At 40.3% G+C, this 22412-nt stretch overlaps 1 protein-coding gene across 2 annotated transcripts in view; it reads right to left on the bottom strand.

Moving 5' to 3' along the window:
• sh2d3cb (SH2 domain containing 3Cb) overlaps positions 1–6459 on the bottom strand; it is a 68904-nt gene extending 62445 nt beyond the window's left edge. Inside the window, exon 1 of one of the 2 annotated variants that reach the window (XM_079688140.1) lies at positions 6335–6459. Coding sequence is in view for 1 of the 2 variants with exons in the window: in XM_079688139.1 (XP_079544265.1) it covers positions 2295–2313 (19 nt within the window). In the remaining variant the exon portion in view is untranslated. Of the gene's footprint in view, positions 1–2294; positions 2424–6334 lie in introns of those variants that run through there. The other variant, XM_079688139.1, reaches the window with a different exon arrangement.
• Positions 6460–22412: the final 15953 nt, after the last annotated feature.

The following is a 22412-nucleotide window of genomic DNA, read 5'->3' as shown; positions in this document are numbered from 1 at the left end:
GACGCTGTCCATTCAAACTGCACAAAGACACATCTATGCTTCATTTACAATGCACCAAAAAACTGTGTGTGAGTGGGACAAACAGCCAGCACACAAACACACTCATTCACAGTGAAACAAGTGTCGATAGATAATTTTCTTTTAAAGGATTACATACTGTATATAAACTTGTATCAGCCTCCTGTGTCTACTAGAATGTATTTTCCTGGGTGGAAAGTCACTAAGTAGATCAACTCAAGTAATGAAACTGTTACTACTACTGTTTAGTACTTTTGCGTGATGTTACAGTCTTTACATGCACAAAACCTATAAAAATAGGAAGGGGGAAACCCCAAAAAGCATAATAGGGCCCCTTTAAGTGTACAAAACTGACTGTTTAAGTTCAGCAAACAAATCTGCTCAGCTGGTTTTGGGAACACGTTGGCAGGAGGTGTTGCGTGATGTTGACAGCTCTGCAGGGCCGTGGCTACCCTCCTGCAGCGGAAACAAACTTTCTGTCTGTCAGAGGAGAGCTGGCTCACACTCAGCAGGATCTATTTTTCCATATGACAGCTAAAAAATAGGGAGGAAACTCCAGTCTCCATCACTTTTCTATTTCTTTAGAAAATAAAAAAGTACACTCTTTCCCTCTTACATCAGTATAGACTGAAGTTAAGAGTGAAACATTTTGAAATCCAACACAGATGCCAATGTTTTGGTGTTCATTTTTTGCATCTATTTCCCATTTATGGCAGGGAAACAAATACATTTGTATAAGTCTCGTAAACATGAGTTAACAAAAGCCTCCTATACAATTACATATTCAATAACCTTAGTAACCAATCTGCAACCTTAGTGCTAGATGGCACTTAATCACACCCAACCTTCATAAGTTCCAATGCAACAGTGTAAAAATACTCCATCACAACACACACAAATGTCCTGCATTCAAACCCCTACTTAAGTAGAAAAAATATGTATCGTCATCTAGATGTACTTAAAGGTTCAGTTGGTAACTTTCTCTAAAATGCCGTTTTACAATATTTTCTGAAACTGTCCCTCTAAGATATCAGACTGTAGTGCATTTTGCAAGTGCCTCTAAAGGCATTTGCAAGATGAAATCGGGCCTGAAGGAAACCAACCAATCACAGCTGAAGAGTCTCTAAAGCAATGTTACTGTTTGTGAATTCCGACTGTCAGATTAGGCAGCGCAGATAAAATGACCTATATAGAAAAACAGATCAGCCAAAACCAAGCTCCTCCTACGAGCTTGAGCAATCTCTCTCATTTGACAGCTAAATATTACACTCAAATATTTGGGGCAGAATTAGGCAGTGCAGTAACAGTGTCCTAAATTCATATTTGACACTGCATAAGAGACTACTCAGCTCTGATTGGTTGTATTCCTTTGGTTCTGTTCCTCCTTGTATTTGTTGTAGTTCTAGCATTACACAGTTAGGAGCACTAAAAGGAGGCACGTGAACATGCTTTTTTTCACAGATGATCTGTCTCGTGCCTTACTCTTAGGCTAAAGTGCCAGCTTTGGCAAATATCAACTTCCAGTGGGAAATACATGTGTTCTGCAGTAAAATGTCCCCTCGAAGTTATTTTACTCCTGTTAATGACACAACATTGTGAGAGCAGCATTTAACTGTTACTGCCGCTCAGGGTGGAGATAGCTTTATATAAAGTTTCTTAGTTTATTGCAGTTTCTTAGTTTATTGCAGTTGTTTGCAACCTGGTTGGGCCCCTCCAAAGAGAGGTTGTTGAAAGTTAACAAAAAAGGGAAGAAGGAAAAAAACAAGTTTAAGCCATATACGGAGGGAACAGCTAACTACTCAAAGACATCTGAAATGTGAAAAGGAACCCAAATTAAAAATGGTGTTTTGTCAAAAAAAAATGGAACCAATGGTTGAATCCTTCACAATGCATTGTGCTTTATACACTTGTATGAGTAAATACAATGTAAATGTTGTTCCAGGTACAATATTTGGTTTCCATATTCCCCATACATTTCGTTAACTCAGTCTTATGTTAGATTTGGAATGAAAAGAGTTGTACTTTTAAATTAAAAATATTTTATTAAATAAAAAACTCATAACAATTGTAATATTCCCTCTAAATTAAAGTCTACTTCCTGTTGTTTCATCCAAAGAACTTAATTTACCCTCTAGCAATTGCACCATGGGTATATATGAAGGTATTGTATTTTGTCCTTTTTGTGCAATAGGGACTTTGTTGAAAACATTTAAGGAAAAAAACACAACACATCAGAAATATTACACAACAATATGATGAACTAAAATATAACTTACTCAGTTTTCGTTTGTTCATGTTTCAGATGTCAACTTCCTGGTGTATTTAGTGATATAAAACAGTTTGCTGCAGGGTTACAATGAGCCGCGTGCTCTTTACCCTTCAGAGTGACTCTGCTTCCTGTTCTCTGAACACAGCGGAAGAGTCGCGGTGCATTTCATGTCAAGTTGATGCCATCAGGAGGCATGTCACTTTCTGACTTCACAGCGGAAATGTGTCATTTGTGAGGAAGCCACAGTGGAGTTTTGACAGCTTTTTTATTTTATTTTTTTATTTATTTAAAGGGCAGAAAAGGCAACCCATACAAACCGTGCATCGGGCCAAATACACTTGCATTAGGGTAAACGTGCTGCACAACAAGATGTAAATATGTAACACAACTGTGCCAAAACACGTGCAAATGAAGAAACATCTCCACCAACTTGAAAACACAGGCATAGTATTTAGAAATAATTCACCAACTTGAAGAATCAAGCTCAGCGTTTAGTAAAAGCACTGGATAAACAAACTGTTGCAAGAAGCTCAAAACACAACAGAAACGAGGTCAACTAAAAAGTGACGCACACAGCTGGACCTTAAGCGCCTGTTGCCTTTCGGGTATTATAAAGTTGTCCAACTGTGACTCTCGCAGAGTCTGTTTATTACTTGTAAATGTTTTGTCAGTATATTTGAAATTGCTAGGTTCATCATTGATCATCATGAGATCACATTGTTAAAATAAAACTAATATTTTAGGTTAGCTTCCATTGACAGTTTACAGTTGGTCAAATTCATAATCCCTGAACTTCAACAAGCGCTCAGTCCCAGCTGTGTGCATCACTTTTTTAGTGTCCCTGATTTAGTTGTGTTTTGAGCAGCACGTTGCTCCCAATGTAAGTGTTTTTGGCCGTTGTAGCACGTTTGCACCTGTCGGCCACTGTAGAAAACTTTAAAACTCATTATAATAGGAAAACAACATTTTGCAATGAGCCATATTCTTTTTCTTCAACATCTGACTCTTCAAATGAAACAATTGTCTCCTGAGTGTATACTGTCACTGAAAACCTACCTAAATAGTTGTATTGACTTATTATAACAGTGTGATTGCATGATTCCTTCCGAAATTATTGCAGATCTGCCGTAAGCTATAACAAGCTAACAAAGCATTGTCTGTTGTTTGTGTGACTGTCTTCTTTAAGTGTGACTTTTGTAACGTGTCTTTGTTTATATTGAAAAGTGCTATATAAATTAAATGCATTGTTATTATCATAGCTAACCCAGTAATTGAATTGGAAAGTTAAATATTATAAACATATTAGTGTTTAAATACTCTCCCTTAAAGTTGTGTATTCAAAACCTTACACCAAGCCTGTTTTTCAGGTCTCAGGCTCGAAAATGACATTTCCAGAACAAATGACCATAACTACACTTCTAAAAGGGTTACATTAATAATCTTTATTTTCAAAGTAATGATAAACCTGTGAGTTGGAAGTAGAAAAGTCAGAATCAATATAGAAGTTTTTTTATTTTAAAGAAAATTCAAGATTGAACATAGTAAAAAACTGTAAATTATAGTGTCCGTCCAAAAATTCTTTTTTACTTATAGTGAAAACTACCCTTGGATGATGGTATGGTAGACTAAAAGCTTTAGGAATCCAAAGTACAACATATAATAAGTACCCTGTATCAAGATTGATGAGAAACAAGTGACATTTTACCTTTTTAGAGAGGTTTAGCAAAAAAGACTCCACCTCTGAGGTGATTTGGGTGGAAATGAGCGTTTTTACCGTTTCTCTGGAACCCATTGGTCGATTTTGGTGATTGACATCTCTTTCTGACCCTTAGAGCCAATATAATCGAAGGGGGGTTTTCACATAGACACCAACGTTAACACAAAAAGGTGGGGGCTTTGCGCATGTAGTTTTGCATGAGAGTGAAGCTATCTCTCGCTCTGCCATCTGGAAATGGAAAAACAGGTTTATTACTTATGGATTATCAGAAATCATTTCAAAGGGACACAGACACATTGGATTAACCTATGGATTAACTTCAGCAGCTTTTTTATAGTTGTAATGGCATTGAAGACCACTTTTGACCAGACAATGCCCAAGGTAGGCCATGTTGCCGGTTTTAGCTACCTTGCCCCACATGTTCTGATGTCTGTTCTTGTTATTATCTACTGCGAGTTCTTATCATAGAGTGATGATGTATGTACCCATCGATTCTGTGCCTTCTCGTGATGCTAGTCGATATGTTGGATCTGCAGAAAAGATAAATAATAAGGGTTTTATGAGTGAGTTTCTGTGCAGTAATCTGTTAGCATTTTTCGCTCGTGGCTAATTCAGAGGCTCAGCGTTAGCATTGTGGGTTGAAAAAAAAGAAAAAAAAAAAAGATCAGTTAGCTGAGTTTCTTCCCGTTACATGGACATAACACATTCATAGTTTATTACATGTTAAGAAGCCCTCAGACACTTTTGCTTGCAGATGTTGGGATTTTGGCTCCTTCGGCGGGTCCGTGGGGTTTAAGAGGTTTTTTAATAAAAAAGTTGAAAATTATTATCATCAAAAGTTGAGAAAGTACTCATTATACAAAATGATACATTTTTGGCCCGATATATTACATACTACATACATATTACATAATATACATATTGTTGTGAAAATACTGAATGTGCTCTTCCAATATCAGAGTAGCACATGATAACAAAGGCCCTACGTAGCTGTGTACGTAACAGGATGTATGATTACCTAGAAGAGCGTCAGGAATGTTTTAGGCATACGATAGCTATGTGATTAACATGAAGATTCAGCCTCTATGGAGATAGACATATGACTGTCATGTTTATTGCTTACGCAGGCCTTAGCTAATCTGAACTGAACCTGCTTTGAACCGGCATTCCTCCATCTTGTGACTGTGTAACTCCCTCTCTTGTATATCAGCATGTCAAGGACACTGTTCTGGGAACTATTTGTCCCAGCAGCTCTGTATGTGATGAGTTAAAAACAAAATGGGAAGTAAAAAGTGCAATATTTAGCTCTGAGATGTAGTTGAGAGAATGTTATGTTTTACTAGAATAAAATGTAAAAACCCAAGTAAAATACCTCAAAATTGCACTATATTACTGAGTAAATGTACTTCGTTACATTCCAGCACTGTAAAGCTGCTGCTGTAGATTATTTTTGATATTCCAGTCCTTCTCTCTATGTTTTTATTCCAATATTAGATTTAAAACAAAGATTTGGATCACTTGTTATTGACTGAAATTGGAGGATCCCGATATGTTTGACCACTAGGTGGCAGCAGAAGTCCATAATAAAGCAGGAAGTGATTCTGAGATAATGTCATGGATGGAAGCTCTCAATACGTTGTTATTAAGTAAGATTAGCATTTTGGTATTACTACTTTTACATCAGTAAAGAATTTTGCAAACATTTAAGTGTTTTCACAGAAAATGGTTAACTGTAAATTTGATTCAAAAACACTATGATTTTGGGAGATTTACTGAAGCTAGATATGAGCTATAGTTGAATTCACGTTTTTGTTGTGCCCACCTTTTACATTGGCATTACTTTAAAAACTGATAAACTGACTAGTGTGGCCATGAAGAGTGATTACTGTCGGTGTCATTAATACCGGGGACATGACCCAACCACTTTTTGAAATGGCTAATTGTGTTCGCAACACTTTTTAAAAGTATGATTTGTTAAAAATAAATTAAATAAATATGGATATAATAAATATAATATAACACATTTTTTTGGAGAAGAAACTCATTAGCATTTTCTAAGGCCCATTTCCAAACCACCCCCTACACCCTACCCCTACACCAGTGACGTACGGTGAGCTTCATGGCTGGTGAGGCACTGACTCGTTCAGAGTCAGATTTACAAATATTATACTTTGACCTTAATCAAAATATTCGGTTATTTTCAAAAGCTTTTTTAGTCTGATGCTTCGATTCATTTTAAACAGACCGTTCAACAAAAGGATACCCAAAATCTAAATATTGGATTGTTCTTTCTTAGTAAGATCCCATTTTCATGACAATTGTGGTCTTACCTTGACTTGAAGATTAAGTCCATGCTCTCCTTCTGGACAACAATCTATTCGTTTTTTGTAAAAGTCCTCCTTATCTTCCTGTAGTTTCAAAAGTCTAGTTTGTTGTTTATGTCTACCGTCTCTGCGTAGAATAACAGTAGCAACAAGAACCTGTGGGCTCACGTGCGCCCCCGTCAGTGCGGCAGAGGTTATGGCTGCCTCTCCTGCTGCTTTTTTCATTGCCGTTATATGATGAGACCAGCGAGCCTAAATATCATATATACGTTAAATAAGTTATTTAGAGACTATGGATGGCGAGGATAAATTTAATAAAGAGATCTACAAACATTACATTGGTGACCTACAGTGAGATGGTAACAGGCATGCGCTTAGGGCCCGCTTTCCAGCCAATTTCTGTGGGGTGACACATTCTGAGGGGAGGCAGAGCTCATCTGTGCCTCACCTCACCCCACAGTAACTGGCTTGAGCGCGCTCACAAAATAAGTGCCCGCGCTAAATTAGTGCCCGCGCTCCAGCAAGTTACTGTGGGCTTACGAGAGGCAGAGCTCGTCCCTGCCTCACTTCTCATCGCTACCCGTAGTTGTAGCGGAGCTCGGCAAATTAGCTGATTTTGACTTTAAAAAGCGATTGGAATCATACATTAATCACACTTACATCATAGATCAGTGGAGATATTTTATTATTATTACTATTTAGTTTTTCTTTAGTTGTGTTTCCGTTAAATTGGAGTATGACAGGTGAGGCTCTGCCTCCCCTGACTGCACGTCGCTGCCCTACACCCTACCCCTCCGTTTGCGCGTTCACGCGGAGGGTCCGCCATATTGAGGGCTGTTCCAAACCAACGAGTGTGGAGCGGTGTGGAGGGGGACTGGGCTATCAATCCCTCAAACAGGGTTATGGCTAGAAAGGATCCGTCTTGTGTAAAACTCTCGCGAGAGTTTGGCTGAATGTCACGTGGCTGAATGTTTACGTTTGGCAGGCAGCCTTTCAGTTACGATCGTTAACATCAGTTGGCCACAGCAAATGATGGAAGCTAAACTATCTATTAATTATGTCAATGACAGGGAGTGTGATTGTTGAAATAGGGTGTTAGCGGTCTTGTTGGTGTTCAAAGAAGAATGACAACACTGTAGATCACCAACACTATGGTTTATTTTGTATTCACAGGCAAGTCAACGTTGTCGCAGTAAAAGTCCCAAGATAGCTCCTGGTGCAATAAAATGTTCCCTTGTAGTGTTTTACTATTAAGTCTGATGTTTCTCTATTAATATTGCTGCTGCATTAATGTGTATGTTGCATCATGTTACTGCTGTAGATGTGTTTCCGAGCCGCTCCGATTACAACGAGAGTTACAACGAGAACGTGACGTCGTATTTACACTACACGGATCCTTTCTAGCCATAACCCTCAAACAGCGAGTCTACAGCGGTGCTGACTTGAGACCGGTCTCTACCTGACCGGAGTCACGCTGTGTGTGTCCGTCAGGAAACACGCTGTTTACAAGTAGTTCCAGCAAACATCCACTGATAAACTGCGATGTTAACAACCTCATGATAACCTCATATATGTTTTAACTTAGGATCATACCTGTGTTTAGTCTAGAAAAAGGTAAATGTGTGCATTTTATTATAAAGTTGTGTATATTTACAGACTGTTCCAAAAAATAAAAAGCTTATAAACATCAGGTTTAAAACTAAAAGAGCTTTACAAAAAAGTAACACAATGAAATATGTTTGGAGTTTTATTTGAGTTATTAATTTACATTTTTTGTCTAGATGCTGATTTGAAACCGTTGTTACATACAGTTACGGCATTTCCTGTTTCTGCCGGAGAGAAGGGAGTTTGTCCCAAAGCTTGCCGCTGTATTTACTCTCTCCATCTGACAGGAGGGAGCCTCGTTGAGCCGCGAGTGTGGCTCCAGACGGAGTTCACTCCGTCACGGAGGGGTAGGATCGAGGGAGTGGTTTGGGCCTAAGAATGTGAAACTATGGTGGCTGAAAGTGGCAAACGCATTACAACGGCCCAAAACAATTAAATAAAATGCAGTTTCAAAACGGGGGTTATAAACTTGGCCAACTGTTACTGTCACTGAACTAAGCTAAAAATGTACGTTTAAAAAAATATGAAATAAAAGTGCAACCATAAGACAGGATGGAGACATGTGAAATGGGATACCCCAAGAAGCTATAGCTTGCGAACAGGTGCCAGACAATACATATTTACTTTATATATAGTCAATACATATAGAATTGAGCAAGTTCATGTGTATTCAGAAACCCAAAAATAGCCCACGATAACCAAACATCTACAAACATATTAGATTCAACAGTCTAATAATTTGTTTAAAATAGGTTATAGACAAACAGACACTTTTTATGGAAAATGTGTGGTACATATACATGCATATCAGAGTAAGTAAACTTGTGTAGAAGTCCACAGCCATTCAGAATATTACCTCTGACATATTTGCTTCACAAGTCTTATTTGAATAGCTTTTTAAAGGCATACGGAGATAAACACATTTTTATAGTGTCATCAATTTCATTCAACACTTCCTCTGCAGACCACACCAAATTTGGTAAATTAATGTTTGCGCTTTTTGTTTTCAAGTTGTTTTTATTTCTACACTGTTTTTGAAAGTGCAGCGCTTCTCCTAATAGGTGTTTTGGGTCATTGTATCTTGTTTGCACTGGTCGGCCACCGTAGATATACAATATTTCCTCTGCAAAACTTTTGTCTCAAAATGAAACAATAGATTTAAACCTGTACCGACTCAATGTACAGATTTCTGTTCAAAAGAAGTGTGTAGCTTAGCAAATCAATCTTTATTTCCTATATTATTTTCAACTTTTACCTAATAGATATCAAATCAAAGACTAGTAATTGTCCTGGCGGTTAGAGTAAAAAGGTATTTTTTTGTATTTCTTACACATAATTTGACAAAAATTAGAACCAGGACTTTCAAAGGAATATCCCAAATTCAGACATAGTGTGTCCATACAGCTGTTTTTAGTGGCACAGATACTGTATAAGACAATGAAATAAACGTTATGTGCCTTCACTGTTTCAGGATTAAAATCTGTTCAGGAGTGAAGTCACCGGAGACTCTTCTCGAAACTTGAACGCGTCCCTGAAAGTATTTTGTGTTTGCTGGAGGGGATTGCCTTCCTCTCTGAGCCATCTGCCGGTAAAGAAACATGACGTCTGCCACGATGTTGTCAAGGTCTCTTTTACCAAAAATAAGCATGAAGAATACCAGGGCATCTGGTTGATCAAATAATGTGTCCCTCTAACTGACGGCACCATCTGGCCCACTGAGCTGTAAACCTGCACATTTTTATTCTCACTTCGCTCATCTGAATAAACGCTAAATCACTGCACATTATGTGACATAGCCACCAATGTATTAAGATAATACATCTGTTTATAGTATGAAGTTTGTTTGTATGAATGTCAACTCCCTGTAACTAATCAGTTGAATTCAGGTGAGGAAAGGGGGCGGGACCCTGGGGAACAAAGGGAGAGGACATTTTTTTTTTAAGAGGCTGGTGTTTGTAATGCCCCTTTCACACCAACGTGGTTCCAAGGCCGGTTCGGAGCTAGAGCCTGAAAAGTACCGGTCTTTCTTGTTCACAACGCAGCAGAGCCGCCTCTGAGCTCCGATGGTCGGTCTAGAAACAAGAACCGCATACGTCACGCTTACGTCGGAGGCGGGGGCAGGGGCGGGATCAACCTGAGCAATAACAGTTTATGGCGAGTACGGCAAATGAAAGTTAGCGCTGTCCAAAGTGACTAGAACGCAACCACACACTTCTTAAAAAAACCGCACTTTATAAAGTCAGACAACGCTAACCAGGCTTCGTGTGATTCTCTTTATTTCTACCTTACTTTGACCATCCATTTGCTGTTATTGATAGTTGGAGAGCAGGCAGACATTTTGTTTTGTACTATAGCAGCTATACATGTTATCAAAAGTAGAATCATAATGAAAAATACGCCGGTAAAATGTGCCGGCTTATGCCACATAGGATAGCAACAAGAAGTCAAGATAGTCAGTTTAGCTTCGGTTGCTATGCTAACATCACCCATTTTATACCAGAGAAACTTTCATAACAGCGTTGTGATGCCAAACAGCGGGCAGCACTGCAGCGGTCGGCAGAGTCCTGCACGGGTCTGATTTTCAAGACCCGCTCCCGCCCCGCACCCGCAACGTGCAATACCAAACCTGCCCCGATACCCGCATATATTGCCAATTAGTTCCGCAACCCGACCCGTCGGCACAGGATCCGCAACCCGACCCGAACCCGCATATATACTGTAAACACGCAGTTGCATATTTGTCTCAAAAAGTGTGGGATGTTGGTTATTTTCTCCATCTAGGATGACACCAAACGCCTCCCAGACGTTGGATTTTGCTCTTGAGGAAGAGTTATTGAAAATGCTGTATTCTCCGCTAGAGAGCTTCACCTCAGCCATTTCGAATGTGGCGCGCTCATCAGATTGATGCCCTGCAGAGGTTATGCTTATGCGCGGTCCCGCGGGGGAGAGGTCTGAGGATTTAAACATTAAACTAAACTATTATCATTTTAATATATTTATTATGCAACACCCGCGTACCCGACCAGATGCAGGACTCTGGCGGTCGGTAAATGCCGCTGAAACACATGAATAAACAATGAACCACGGCACTCTGGAGAAAAGTACAAGGGTTGAGAAGTAGTTATTTAATTTAATCTGGCTTCGTATGATTAAAAGCAGCACGATCATCGACCCGACGCCGTTGGGGAGAAAATCAGCGACGTAAACGGTGACGTCATGACACAGATGTGGCAGCACCAGTCGGGCTCCGGGCGGTGTGAATAAAACGGGGGCTGAAAAGAAAAAACGGTCCCGAATCAGTAAAGCTCTAGTACGGAGCTAGAACGGGAACCGCGTTGGTGTGAAAGGGGCATTTGAGAAAGAAAAAGAGCAAGCCGGGCAGGTTGCTGGAGGGAATTTGTAGATTTTGGTAGATTTGGAAGTATTTAGCTCCAAGTGATGGTGTTGCCTCCGGCTGCTACAGCACCATTTAAACAAAAGGAGTCTGAGGACCAGGGAGGACGGAGCAGCAGAAGCCCAGCATTTCTATATATTTGTTTCCCCCTCCTCAGCAGCCAATGAGTCACTTCCTTTTTAAGTGTTTTTCTTATTTTTGCAAATATTTGTTTGCCTTGGATTATATACAGTTGCAAGAAAAAGTATGTGAACCCTTTGGAAATACCTGGATTTCTGCATAAATTAGTCATAAAATGTGTTCTGATCTTCATCTAAGTCACAACAATAGACAAACACAGTCTGCTTAAGCTAAAACCACACAAACAATTATATGTTTTTATGTTTTTATTGAACACACCATGTAAACATTCACAGTGCAGGGTGGAAAAAGTATGTGAACCCTTGGATTTAATAACTGGTTGACCCTCCTTTGGCAGCAATAACCTCAACCAAACGTTTCCTATAGTTGCATATCAGACCTGCACAACGGTCAGGAGGAATTTTGGACCATTCCTCTTTACAAAACTGTTTCAGTTCAGCAATATTCTTGGGATGTCTGGTGTGAATCGCTCTCTTGAGGTCATGCCACAGCCTCTCAATTGGGTTGAGGTCAGGACTCTGACTGGGCCACTCCAGAAGGCGTATTTTCTTCTGTTGAAGCCATTCTGGTGTTGATTTACTTCTGTGCTTTGGGTCGTTGTCCTGTTGCATCACCCATCTTCTGTTGAGCTTCAATTGGTGGACAGATGGCCTTAAGTTCTCCAGCTAAATGTCTTGATAAACTTGAGAATTCATTTTTCCGTCGATGATGGCAATCTGTCCAGGCCCTGAGGCAGCAAAGCAGCCCCAAACCATGATGCTCCCTCCACCATACTTCACAGTTGGGATGAGGTTTTGATGTTTGTGTGCTGTGCCTTTTTTTCTCCACACATAGCGTTGTGTGTTCCTTCCAAACAACTCAACTTTGGTTTCATCTGTCCACAAAATATTTTGCATCCAGGTGCTCTTTTGCAAACTTCAAACGTGCAGCAATGTTTTTTCTGGACAGCAGTGGCTTCCTCCATTTTATGACCAACTTATGCAGAAATCCAGGTAGTTCCAAAGCGTTCACATATATATATGTCAGGTATATTTTGTGTTTGCGCTTTTGTTGGAGTTATTTGAATGTTTTTTGTTAAATAAAATGTTTCAGAGATGCCCGTCCAAGTCTGTCTAGGCCTTTTAGTTTGGATGGTAAATGTATTAGAGGAAACACCAATATTGTCAGCTCCTATTTGCCTTGTTAAAGAATCACAGTAGCTCCGAAATTATTTTAGAGGTAACTAGGCTTTAAATATGAGCTGATTGTTATAATTAGTTAAACGGAACTTCTATAAAGAAAAAAGTGAGCATTGTTCATTGGCTGATCATAACTCTGCTCTCCTTTTTATAATTGTTATTTCTGATTGTCCTTCTATCCGTTGTCAACCGTTTATCCGGAGTCGGGGCGCAGAGGCAGCAGTTCCAGCAGTTCCAACAGAAGGCCCCGAACTTCCCTTTCCCTGGCCACATCAAACAGCTCCAATTGGGGGATTCCAAGTTGCTCCCAGTCCAGCGTGGAGATATAATCCCTCCACCTGGTCCTGGTACTGCCTCGGGTCTCCTCCCAGCTGGATGTGCCTGGAGCATCTCCCTATGGTGGCACCAGGTTCCCATAACCAACTCAATTGGCTCTGTTCAACAAGAAGGAGCAGCGGCTCTACTCCGAGTCCCTCCAGATGATTGAACTTCTCACCTTATCCCTAAGGGAGATGCCAGCCTCCCTCCAGAGCACACCAATTTCGCTGTTGTATTCACAATCTTGTTCTTTTGGTCATATTAGTGGTTTTTGTAACAAACCTTTTATTAATTTTTCAAGCCATATTAAGATGACTAACTCAAACAGGAGGGAATTTGTTTGGGACTATTTTCAGTCGAGGATTAATTTGTTGCTGCTTTGATTATGTCGTTCCTGACTTCTCTGGTTCTATTGTTTTAATCCAGTTCAATATTGTAAGAGTGTATTCAATCCTTTATATTGTAGCCACACTGGGAGTCACACACAGCCCAGATCTGTACGTGTGTCGTACCCTGAAGTTTTAATGAACACACAGATCTGATTCCGAAGAACGACACAGAAATGTCAGCATAAAGCCACTGGCCTCCTTTTTGTTATCGTGTGCACTGAAATATTGATGATTCGCTCTTTTCGCTGTCACTGTCTCAGATCCTCTGACTGTTGAACACTCTGGTATTTTTTACTGCAACATATCTGATTACAGTTAACAGAAGCTGCAGTGCAGGCCATGTAGTATTTATTCTTTTTAACACAGGGGGGGGAGGATGGGTAAGCATCCTTCAGCGTGAACAGTTTGTCACTATTTTCATCTCACTACCATCCGTGCCCAGTCTGTTGCTTTCCTCGAGAGTCTTGTTTTGGATCTTCGCAGAAACACAAATGTTGCCCCCCTCTCCCTTCGTGCTGAGCACTTCTCTCCGGCTGTGATTTATCACCGCTCCGAGGCTTAATTCCCAAGTGATGCTACTTGTCTTAACCACCGCCCAAAATAGAAGACTCAACACACAGAAGTAGGCTACAGAGGATATGTGTGAGGCTCCCCTCCCCTGCTATCAGAGACAATGTGTTCCTGCAGATTCACACTAAGGTCTCTTCACTTGTTTTACACAAAAAAGTGTTCTTGAGTCGATGCTGGATTAAAAAGGTTTCTCTACATGATTAGTTTGATGAAGAGCAAATACTGCAGATAACTGACCGATCATTCCCTGCAAGGTGCACAAACCATCCTTGGTCAACTAAGGTTCTTGTCATACTGTAAGGAAAAGAACGAGGGATAATACTGTCTTATTATCAGAGGCTCTTTCAATATATAAATACACAATCTTATTAGAGTGGTTCAGTGATGACATATTTTTGTAGGCTGTCCCAGAAGTTAGCATCTCAAAGGGCTCCCTTGACAAAAAGCAATAGGATTTTTCCATTGGATCTTGGTAGATTTAAAAAAATAAGATCTGTGGCCAACGATACGATGATACTTACCACGTTTTGTTCAGCAGGATAACATATTAACGCCAATTTGTGATTTTTTTAAAAAGCGTATTCAATCTGCAGAAGTAAAATGCTAACGCTAGGCTATAAACGGACTACATCACGTTTTCATGGCTGTCCATCACCACCGCTAAGCTAAAGGTGGTCTCGCGTCGGCATAATGACGTTTTGTAGCATCTTTTAGTCACTTGTTAGCAATCGTTGTTTCTATGACACGTAGAAGTTTTCCGACATTCCAAGTGGGGTATTTACTGACATATTTTCAGGGGCGCCAGAGGGGGGTGTGTTGTGGTGGATGTGTTGGGGGGGCAGGTCTCTTCTGCCTGGGCCCCCAGAGTGTTTTGCAGCGCCCCTGCGTATTTTATGTAGTGGAACTTAATTAGAAAATCTCTTCAGCTTGTAACGTGGGAACCAGAAGTGGTCAAATGCTGCTGATTTAGGAGTTGTTTCTGCACCACTTTATAGATTATGTCTTGAACTTTGTCCCTTAACTTTCGTTGTTATTTTGCAGCCACATGATTAATATTTACCCTACACAGACTCAAATACATGTGAAGAGCTGGAGTCAGGACCCTTTTGAATGAGGGTATTGTGGAGATGCAGAGATTACCCAGATCCTCTCAAAAAAATTCACACCATGATCATTTTATGTTATTTTTCAATAATAATGAGAATGATGATGCAACATGATTTAACTCTCCAATACTGTGAATCATATCACAATTGCAATATTAGTAAAATATTTTTGCAATAACTTAAATGATTGAAATAATGCAGCCTTATACAAAAATATTTTGCTCTTTGTGATGCCCTGGCTCCGGCTTGTGTGTTCCTTAGCTAGTTTTGCTATTTTCTGACCCCTGGTGGCCTTATAATAATGCATCATTATAGCCGTCATCTGTCTGACGTCTCAGCAAACATGCGGCAGATGGATGCGATGCAGCGACATGTTTGGACTGACGCCAGCAGCAGAGAGACGAGGCAGGGTGTTTAGTGTGCCTTTTTGTAAGGTAAATACATTTCGGCTCAGTTAGGCCATTTCTTTGGGTCAGTTAGTTATTTTATTTCTATCAGTCAATGAAGACAACTGAAAGATTATCACACTTCTTTTTTGTTTGTTTTTCTATTATTACTTACAAATATTTGAGGGAAAGGACTTGGTTTTAGGTCAAAGGTCCGATTTAGTTTTAGAAAGCCAAGAAAACACAATTTCTTAATAAGGGACCTCACTAAGATAGAAGCAAACAACTCTGTACAGCCATGTGTTTGTATATGTCCACATTCCTCTGTGTGCATGTCTTGTAAACAGAACACACATGCACATACAGGACTGTCTCAGAAAATTAGAATATTGTGATAAAGTTCTTTATTTTCTGTAATGCAATTAAAAAAACAAAAATGTCATACATTCTGGATTCATTACAAATCAACTGAAATATTGCAAGCCTTTTATTATTTTAATATTGCTGATTATGGCATACAGCTTAAGAAAACTCAAAAATCCTATCTCAAAAAATTAGAATAGTTCCTCAGACCAAGTAAAAAAAAAAGATTTATAACAGCAAAACACAATCAAACATTTGAAAATGTCCATTAATGCACTCAGTACTTGGTTGGGAATCCTTTTGCACGGATTACTGCATCAATGCGGCGTGGCATGGAGACAATCAGCCTGTGGCATTGCTGAGGTGTTATGGATGCCCAGGATGCTTCAATAGCGGCCTTTAGCTCATTAGCATTGTTGGGTCTGGTGTCTTTCAGCTTCTTCTTCACAATACCCCACATATTCTCTATGGGGTTCAGGTCAGGGGAATTTGCAGGCCAATCGAGGACAGTAATGCCATGGTCAGTACACCAGTTACTGGTGGTTTTGGCACTGTGGGCAGGTGCCAGATCATGCTGGAAAATGAATTCCTCATCTCCATAGAGCTTTTCAGCAGACGGAAGCATGTAGTGCTCTAAAATCTCTTGGTACACAGCTGCATTTACTCTGGGCTTGATGAAACACAGTGGACCAACACCAGCAGCTGACATGGCTCCCCAAACCATCGCTGACTGTGGGAACTTCACACTGGATTTCAAGCAACTTGGATTTTGCTCCTCTCCAGCCTTTCTCCAGACTCTGGCGCCTTGACTTCCAAATGAAATACAAAACTTGCTTTCGTCTGAAAAGAGGACTTTGGACCACTGTGCAACTGTCCAGTGCTTCTTTTCCTTAGCCCAAGTCAGACGCCTCTTCCGTTGTCTTGAGTTCAGAAGTGGCTTGACCATGGGAATACGGCTATTGTAGCCCATTTCCCGAACACGTCTGTGAACAGTGACTTTTGATACCTGGACTCCAGCTTCAGTCCACTGTCTTTGAAGCTCCCCCAAATTCTGGAAGCGACTCTTCTTCACAATGCTGTTAAGGCTGCGGTCATCTCTCTTGGTTGTGCAGCGTTTCCTGCCACATTTCCCCCTTCCAACAGACTTTTTGTGGATGTGCTTTGAAACTGCACTCTGTGAACAGCTTGCTCTTTGAGAAATGTCTTTTTGTGTCTTACCCTCCTGATGGAGGGTGTCAATGACGGTCCTCTGGACAGCAGTCAGATCAGCAGTCTTCCCCATACTTGTGATTTAGTTTACTGAACCAAGCTGAGTGTTTTTCAAGGCTCAGGAAACCCTTGCAGGTGTTTCGAGTTAATTAGACGATTCAAGTGATTCGTTGAACACCCTACTAGTATACTTTTTCATGATATTCTAATATTTAGAGATAGGATATTTGAGTTTTCTTAAGCTGTATGCCATAATCAGCAATATTAAAATAATAAAAGGCTTGCAATATTTCAGTTGATTTGTAATGAATCCAGAATGTATGACATTTTTGTTTTTTTAATTGCATTACAGAAAATAAAGAACTTTATCACAATATTCTAATTTTCTGAGACAGTCCTGTATATACCCACGAACATGCTTGTGCTTGTCCCTGTGTGTTTACGTGTGAGACTGCAGATTCTTCTGACCTTGGACACGCAGCAGCTCATCAAATATTTACGGCTCCATCTAATTCAGGACTTCATGTGATCTTTCTTCCTCGGGCTGTAGGCCGCAGGCTGGCAGAAAAAAGAGGAAAACAGTCCACACTCACTATAAACACGTGAAAAGCACCGTTCATCCCATAATGAGTCCTGCATATAAAAATATATATAAACACAGTTGTGTCCAAACACATGCGAAGAAATAAACGTTTTAACCAACTTTACAACACGTGCACAGGGTTTACTAAAAGTGCTACATAAATGAAACACTGCAAATACAAAATGCTGCAAATTAAAAAAATGCTGCAAGAAGCTCAAAACACAACGGAAACGTTGGATGTTGGGCAGAGTTAGACTTGTTCATAACTGTAAGTGGTTTGTCAGTTTATTTGAAATGACCAGATTAGCTACATTAGCTATCACATTGTTAAAATAAGCCAATAAAATGTACATGTTAGTTAAGTTTCCAGTGACAGTGATTGTTGACCAACTTTCTAATATATGACTGTAGGAGCCAAAACGTTGATCTATTATTTTGATTATTCAATCATTTAATGTAATGGAGTATAATTGATTGGTGTCATTTGATCGGGATCCGCAGCCACGGTGGGGCGGAGCAGCTGATTGGTGCTGCGATTGCCTCCAGCTGGTTAAAAGAGTCCTGCTGATTATACTCTGCGTTCTATTTTGGTTGTGAAGCCACACGGGCTTTTGACCGCTGCATTGCACTGCAGAGAAGAGAATATGTGTTTATTTAAATGATGAAAACTGTTTCAACATCGTCTGGTAAGATACCTTCATTTGTGTGTTTAAAGAAGAGAACGAACCGTGCTGAAATGGAAACGATAACGTGGAAATAAATGTACCAAAACCAAACAATATATCTCTGAGTGATGTGTGAGCACGTCGACCAGGCGCTAAAACCAAAGAACAGAAAAGAGCTTAAGAAAGGTGGAAAGAAGGCTCTTTTAATGACAAACGTATAACAAACTAGATAAAACGTTAATGCCCTGGCAGTGGCAAATATATTTGGTTTTATATTTGATTTGATTAGATTGTACATGTACAAATAATTTGAACTGCTACTGTGTGAAGGGAATACTGCTGTTAAAAAGCACCTTATTTGTTTAAAGCAGGGGTCGGCAACCCCTGGCACGCGTGCCAGCATTGGCACGCGGCACCGTAACCAGTGGCACACTAGGAATAAGTGGAATAAGTGTGCAAAAATATTTAAATTGTATTTTCGGATCCTGAACGACACCGCCGCCAGAGCGCGTCTCCCCGTTAGTCCTACCTGCAGAAGGAAGCCATGCACGCAACGCAGCCCCGCTCTCTTTATCTCCAGGTGACTTTCTGCCGCTTTCCTCCGTGGCGCAGTGCTGATCGTTTCACCACGGAGGAAAGCACTTCACAAATTGCAGTACCCATAAGGAGCTGTACAAATCCCGCAGTTGTTGCGTGGCTGTGTGTGTCTTTGGTTGAATGCACAGTGGCGATCTGCTCATCTCTCATCGAAATAATATGCTACAAAGGGGCGGACTGGCCATCTGTGTGTTGAACGTTCCTGTCGGCTCCCAAACCGTAGTCGAGGAGAGCAGAAGCAACAAGCTTCAAGTTCAATAACCCACTTTAGCTTAAATGACTGGAGAGAGGCGAGCTCTTCTTGGGAGGCCGTTGCATTTATTTAGCTGTTCTTCTGTTTCACAAAATACATCACAGACCTCTGTTTTTCTGCTGCCTCGTTTCACTTCCAGAAACAACGTACACACGTTCCCTCACTGTCGCTCTACCATCCACAAACACACATGCACAAGCCACACCTCTCTCTCTCTCTCTCTCTCTCTCTCTCTCTCTCTCTCTCTCTCTCTCTCTCTCTCTCTCTCTCTCTCTCTCTCTCTCTCTCTCTCTCTCTCTCTCTCTTAAAGGGCCAACGATCTCATCTCATTCTGCATAATATCATAACATGTGTGCTCTGGAGAATCACAGAACGGACGATCGTCCTTATTATTATGCCGTTTAAACCAATTATTTAAATGTATTCGGTATCATGTAAGTTGCGCCAACAGGTCCACACACACTGCTTCCCCGCAGCGAGGCTCAACGATCAGGTGATAAGGTAAAAATTGTTATGACATCATAAAGTGGCCAAAATCTGATCAGCTCATTTTCAGACAGGTTTATATATAAATGGATCAGGACAAAAAGTGAGGGAATCTTTTTTCCTGAAACTTTCTGAATCAGGGGGAACACATGTTTATGTATAAAATAGGTGAAAAAGTGAATTTTGCATAATAGTTGACCTTTAAAATAAAAGTGCACAATACACTACTTTTGAATTCATTATTGAGCTTTGCACGATTACTCGCAGAAAATCATGCGATTAAAAGGTTAATCGTTGCCCAGCACTAGCTATTATTTTGCATTGTTTTCTGAACGTTTTCCCCTGTCGGCCAACCTACAGTATATAACGAGGGGCTCTCTGTCATAATCTGGCATCAAATTTGTCCACGAGAAAAAATGTATATAGATTATTCCCCTTTGTTACTCGACACACGCAGTTATGCCCCCACAACTTTATTCTATACGTGCAGCACATACATTACATGAGAGCTAATGTCACAGTTGCTTATAATCATAGTCATAAGGTATTAGGGGCACAGTCAGAGGCATGGAGACCAGCATGTATCCATTTATTCTAACACTGCATCATCCACAAGTGATTGATGTCGCTACTGTGCACGGCTGCTGTTTCTTTTCCTTTTTTCCCCCATCCTGATCCCTTGATTGTAATTCAGCGTTGGAGGTGAAAGGCAGATGGAGGCGGTGAACAGATCTGTTGTGAGAGAAACAGAGGAAGTGAGTCCCTCAAGTGAAAGGAGTGATTAACAGCGAGGGTGAAGGTGACTCTGACAAAAAGAAGGAACTGAGAGAGTGTAAACATTTGAGCGGAAGTGAAAGTGTGAAACGGATAGGCGGAGGAGGGAGGTGATGATGCTGTGCCTAAAATCATGTTTTTTTTTTGTGAGCAGAAATGAGGTTAAAATGTAGCCTACACCAGCATCAAACTGGTGGTGCTGCTCTACCAAGATAACGTCTAGAAATGTTATGTTATTTTAAGTTATTTGATCTTTATTAGATTTCCTGATAAGAATTGATTCAGTGTAGCAGTAATACTTATTAAATTGTAGATTATTAGTACATACGTTGACGTTATTCTTTCTATAGGAGCCCTGTAGACTAATCTCAATAAACCCAACCAATCGTTTTAGGGTAAACTTGACCACTGTTGCATTGTGGTCCGTAATAGACTAGTGCAGTAATTTTGTGATCCGACCCGGAAGTTAGCATCGAAAAGGCTACCCTCGACAAAAAACATTGGATTTTGGTGTAGGCTATTGGAGAAAATAAGCTCTGTGGCAAACATATGTTTTATGATACTTAACACCTGTGTGATTTTCTTCATTGTAAATGCACTTGCCAGAAGCTAACAGCTAACGCTAGGCTATAAACAAATGACATCACAGTTGCATGGCTGCGCAAGGCCAACGCTAAGCTAAAGGCGGACTCGTGTCGGCGTGATGACATTTTGTTAATTTCCGGGTTTAATCACGGGTTTCTGCATCACTCTATCATTACCCTTTAATAAAATGCTGAAGGGCCTCAGTATAGACATGTTCCTGTTTATTATACATGGAGCCTTAAGATTTTCTGTCATGAATCCTTGAAAGTTGTTTCTAAATATTTGTTGGCACCACCAGAAGCAGAGTGCTATCTAGTTCAGCTTCAGAGAATGCGCATCTGATACCTCAAACCATCTTCAACTCACATCATTCCGTTCTATTGAGTCGAAACATGTTCAGATGTATATGACACACAGTCCCTTGACCCTCCTTAGCAACGGTCTGTTCTCATTAGCAGCAGACTGTTCGCGATTGTCACAGTCTGCTCCATCTTTCACCAGTAGTTTTCCATTCACCTGTCTCACCTGTTAACCACACCCACGTTTTTGCTCACTCTCTTTCTCTTCTGCACCCATTAGCTTCACTGCCAGTATTTAAACCCTCACCAAACACACACCCGTTGCCAGATCGTACTTTGCCTTCATGCTAGTCTTTCGCGCGTTTGTCACCAGATTGCCTACCCGGTTCCGACCCTGCCTGTCCCCGACCTGCCTGCTATGCCTGATCTCTGACCCTGCCTGTACCTACGTTGACCGCCTCGCCTGCTCCCTGACCCTCTGCCCGGCCCTGACTCACCTTCTGCCCACTGTCCTCCGGTTCGTTTGCCTGTACATCATCCGGTATTCCTCTGCTCTGGTATTAACAATACTCTGTGGTTTCTCGAATGCTGCATTTGGGTCCTTCATAAGATTGTGACAGCGAGAATTAACAACCTTTGAAATGTCCAAATTGATCAGAATCGAATAATCAACTAAGTTAAGTAATATATAAAGATAAAATTGCCTGTTGATTAAAATACTTTGATTCATCCAACTTATAACAAACTAAATGTAGCTGGCTGGCCTGGCTTATAATGTTCTGATATATTCAAATGTTTCATAAAATGTAATCAGTTTGTAAGTGTCTTCTGGAAGAACAATTAAATAATAAAATAATAAAATGAAATGCAACCAAACAAAGCAGTGTGAACTACTACTTATACATAGAGACTAAATACACACAGTATGTAAGACTTGTCATGGGTTTTCTTGTTAGCAGAGAGCAGCAACTCAAACAGATGAATGCTTGGTGGAATTTATCCAATTATAATCATGGTCAGTGAACAAGATCATCTGACTGAATATGAGGGTCAAATCAGCTGAGACTGTGAAATAATTGTACCTGGACCAATATTAGTCATTATGCATCTGCACTAATCATCTCTGGTCAAGCCAAAGTAGTAAAAAAAATGAATTGCAAGCAAATTAAATGAGCCAAAGATT

This window comes from Notothenia rossii, assembly GCF_949606895.1.
Source record: "Notothenia rossii genome assembly, chromosome: 6".
Classification (NCBI taxonomy): domain Eukaryota; kingdom Metazoa; phylum Chordata; class Actinopteri; order Perciformes; family Nototheniidae; genus Notothenia; species Notothenia rossii.
This window is presented reverse-complemented; position numbering and strand designations above follow the sequence as displayed.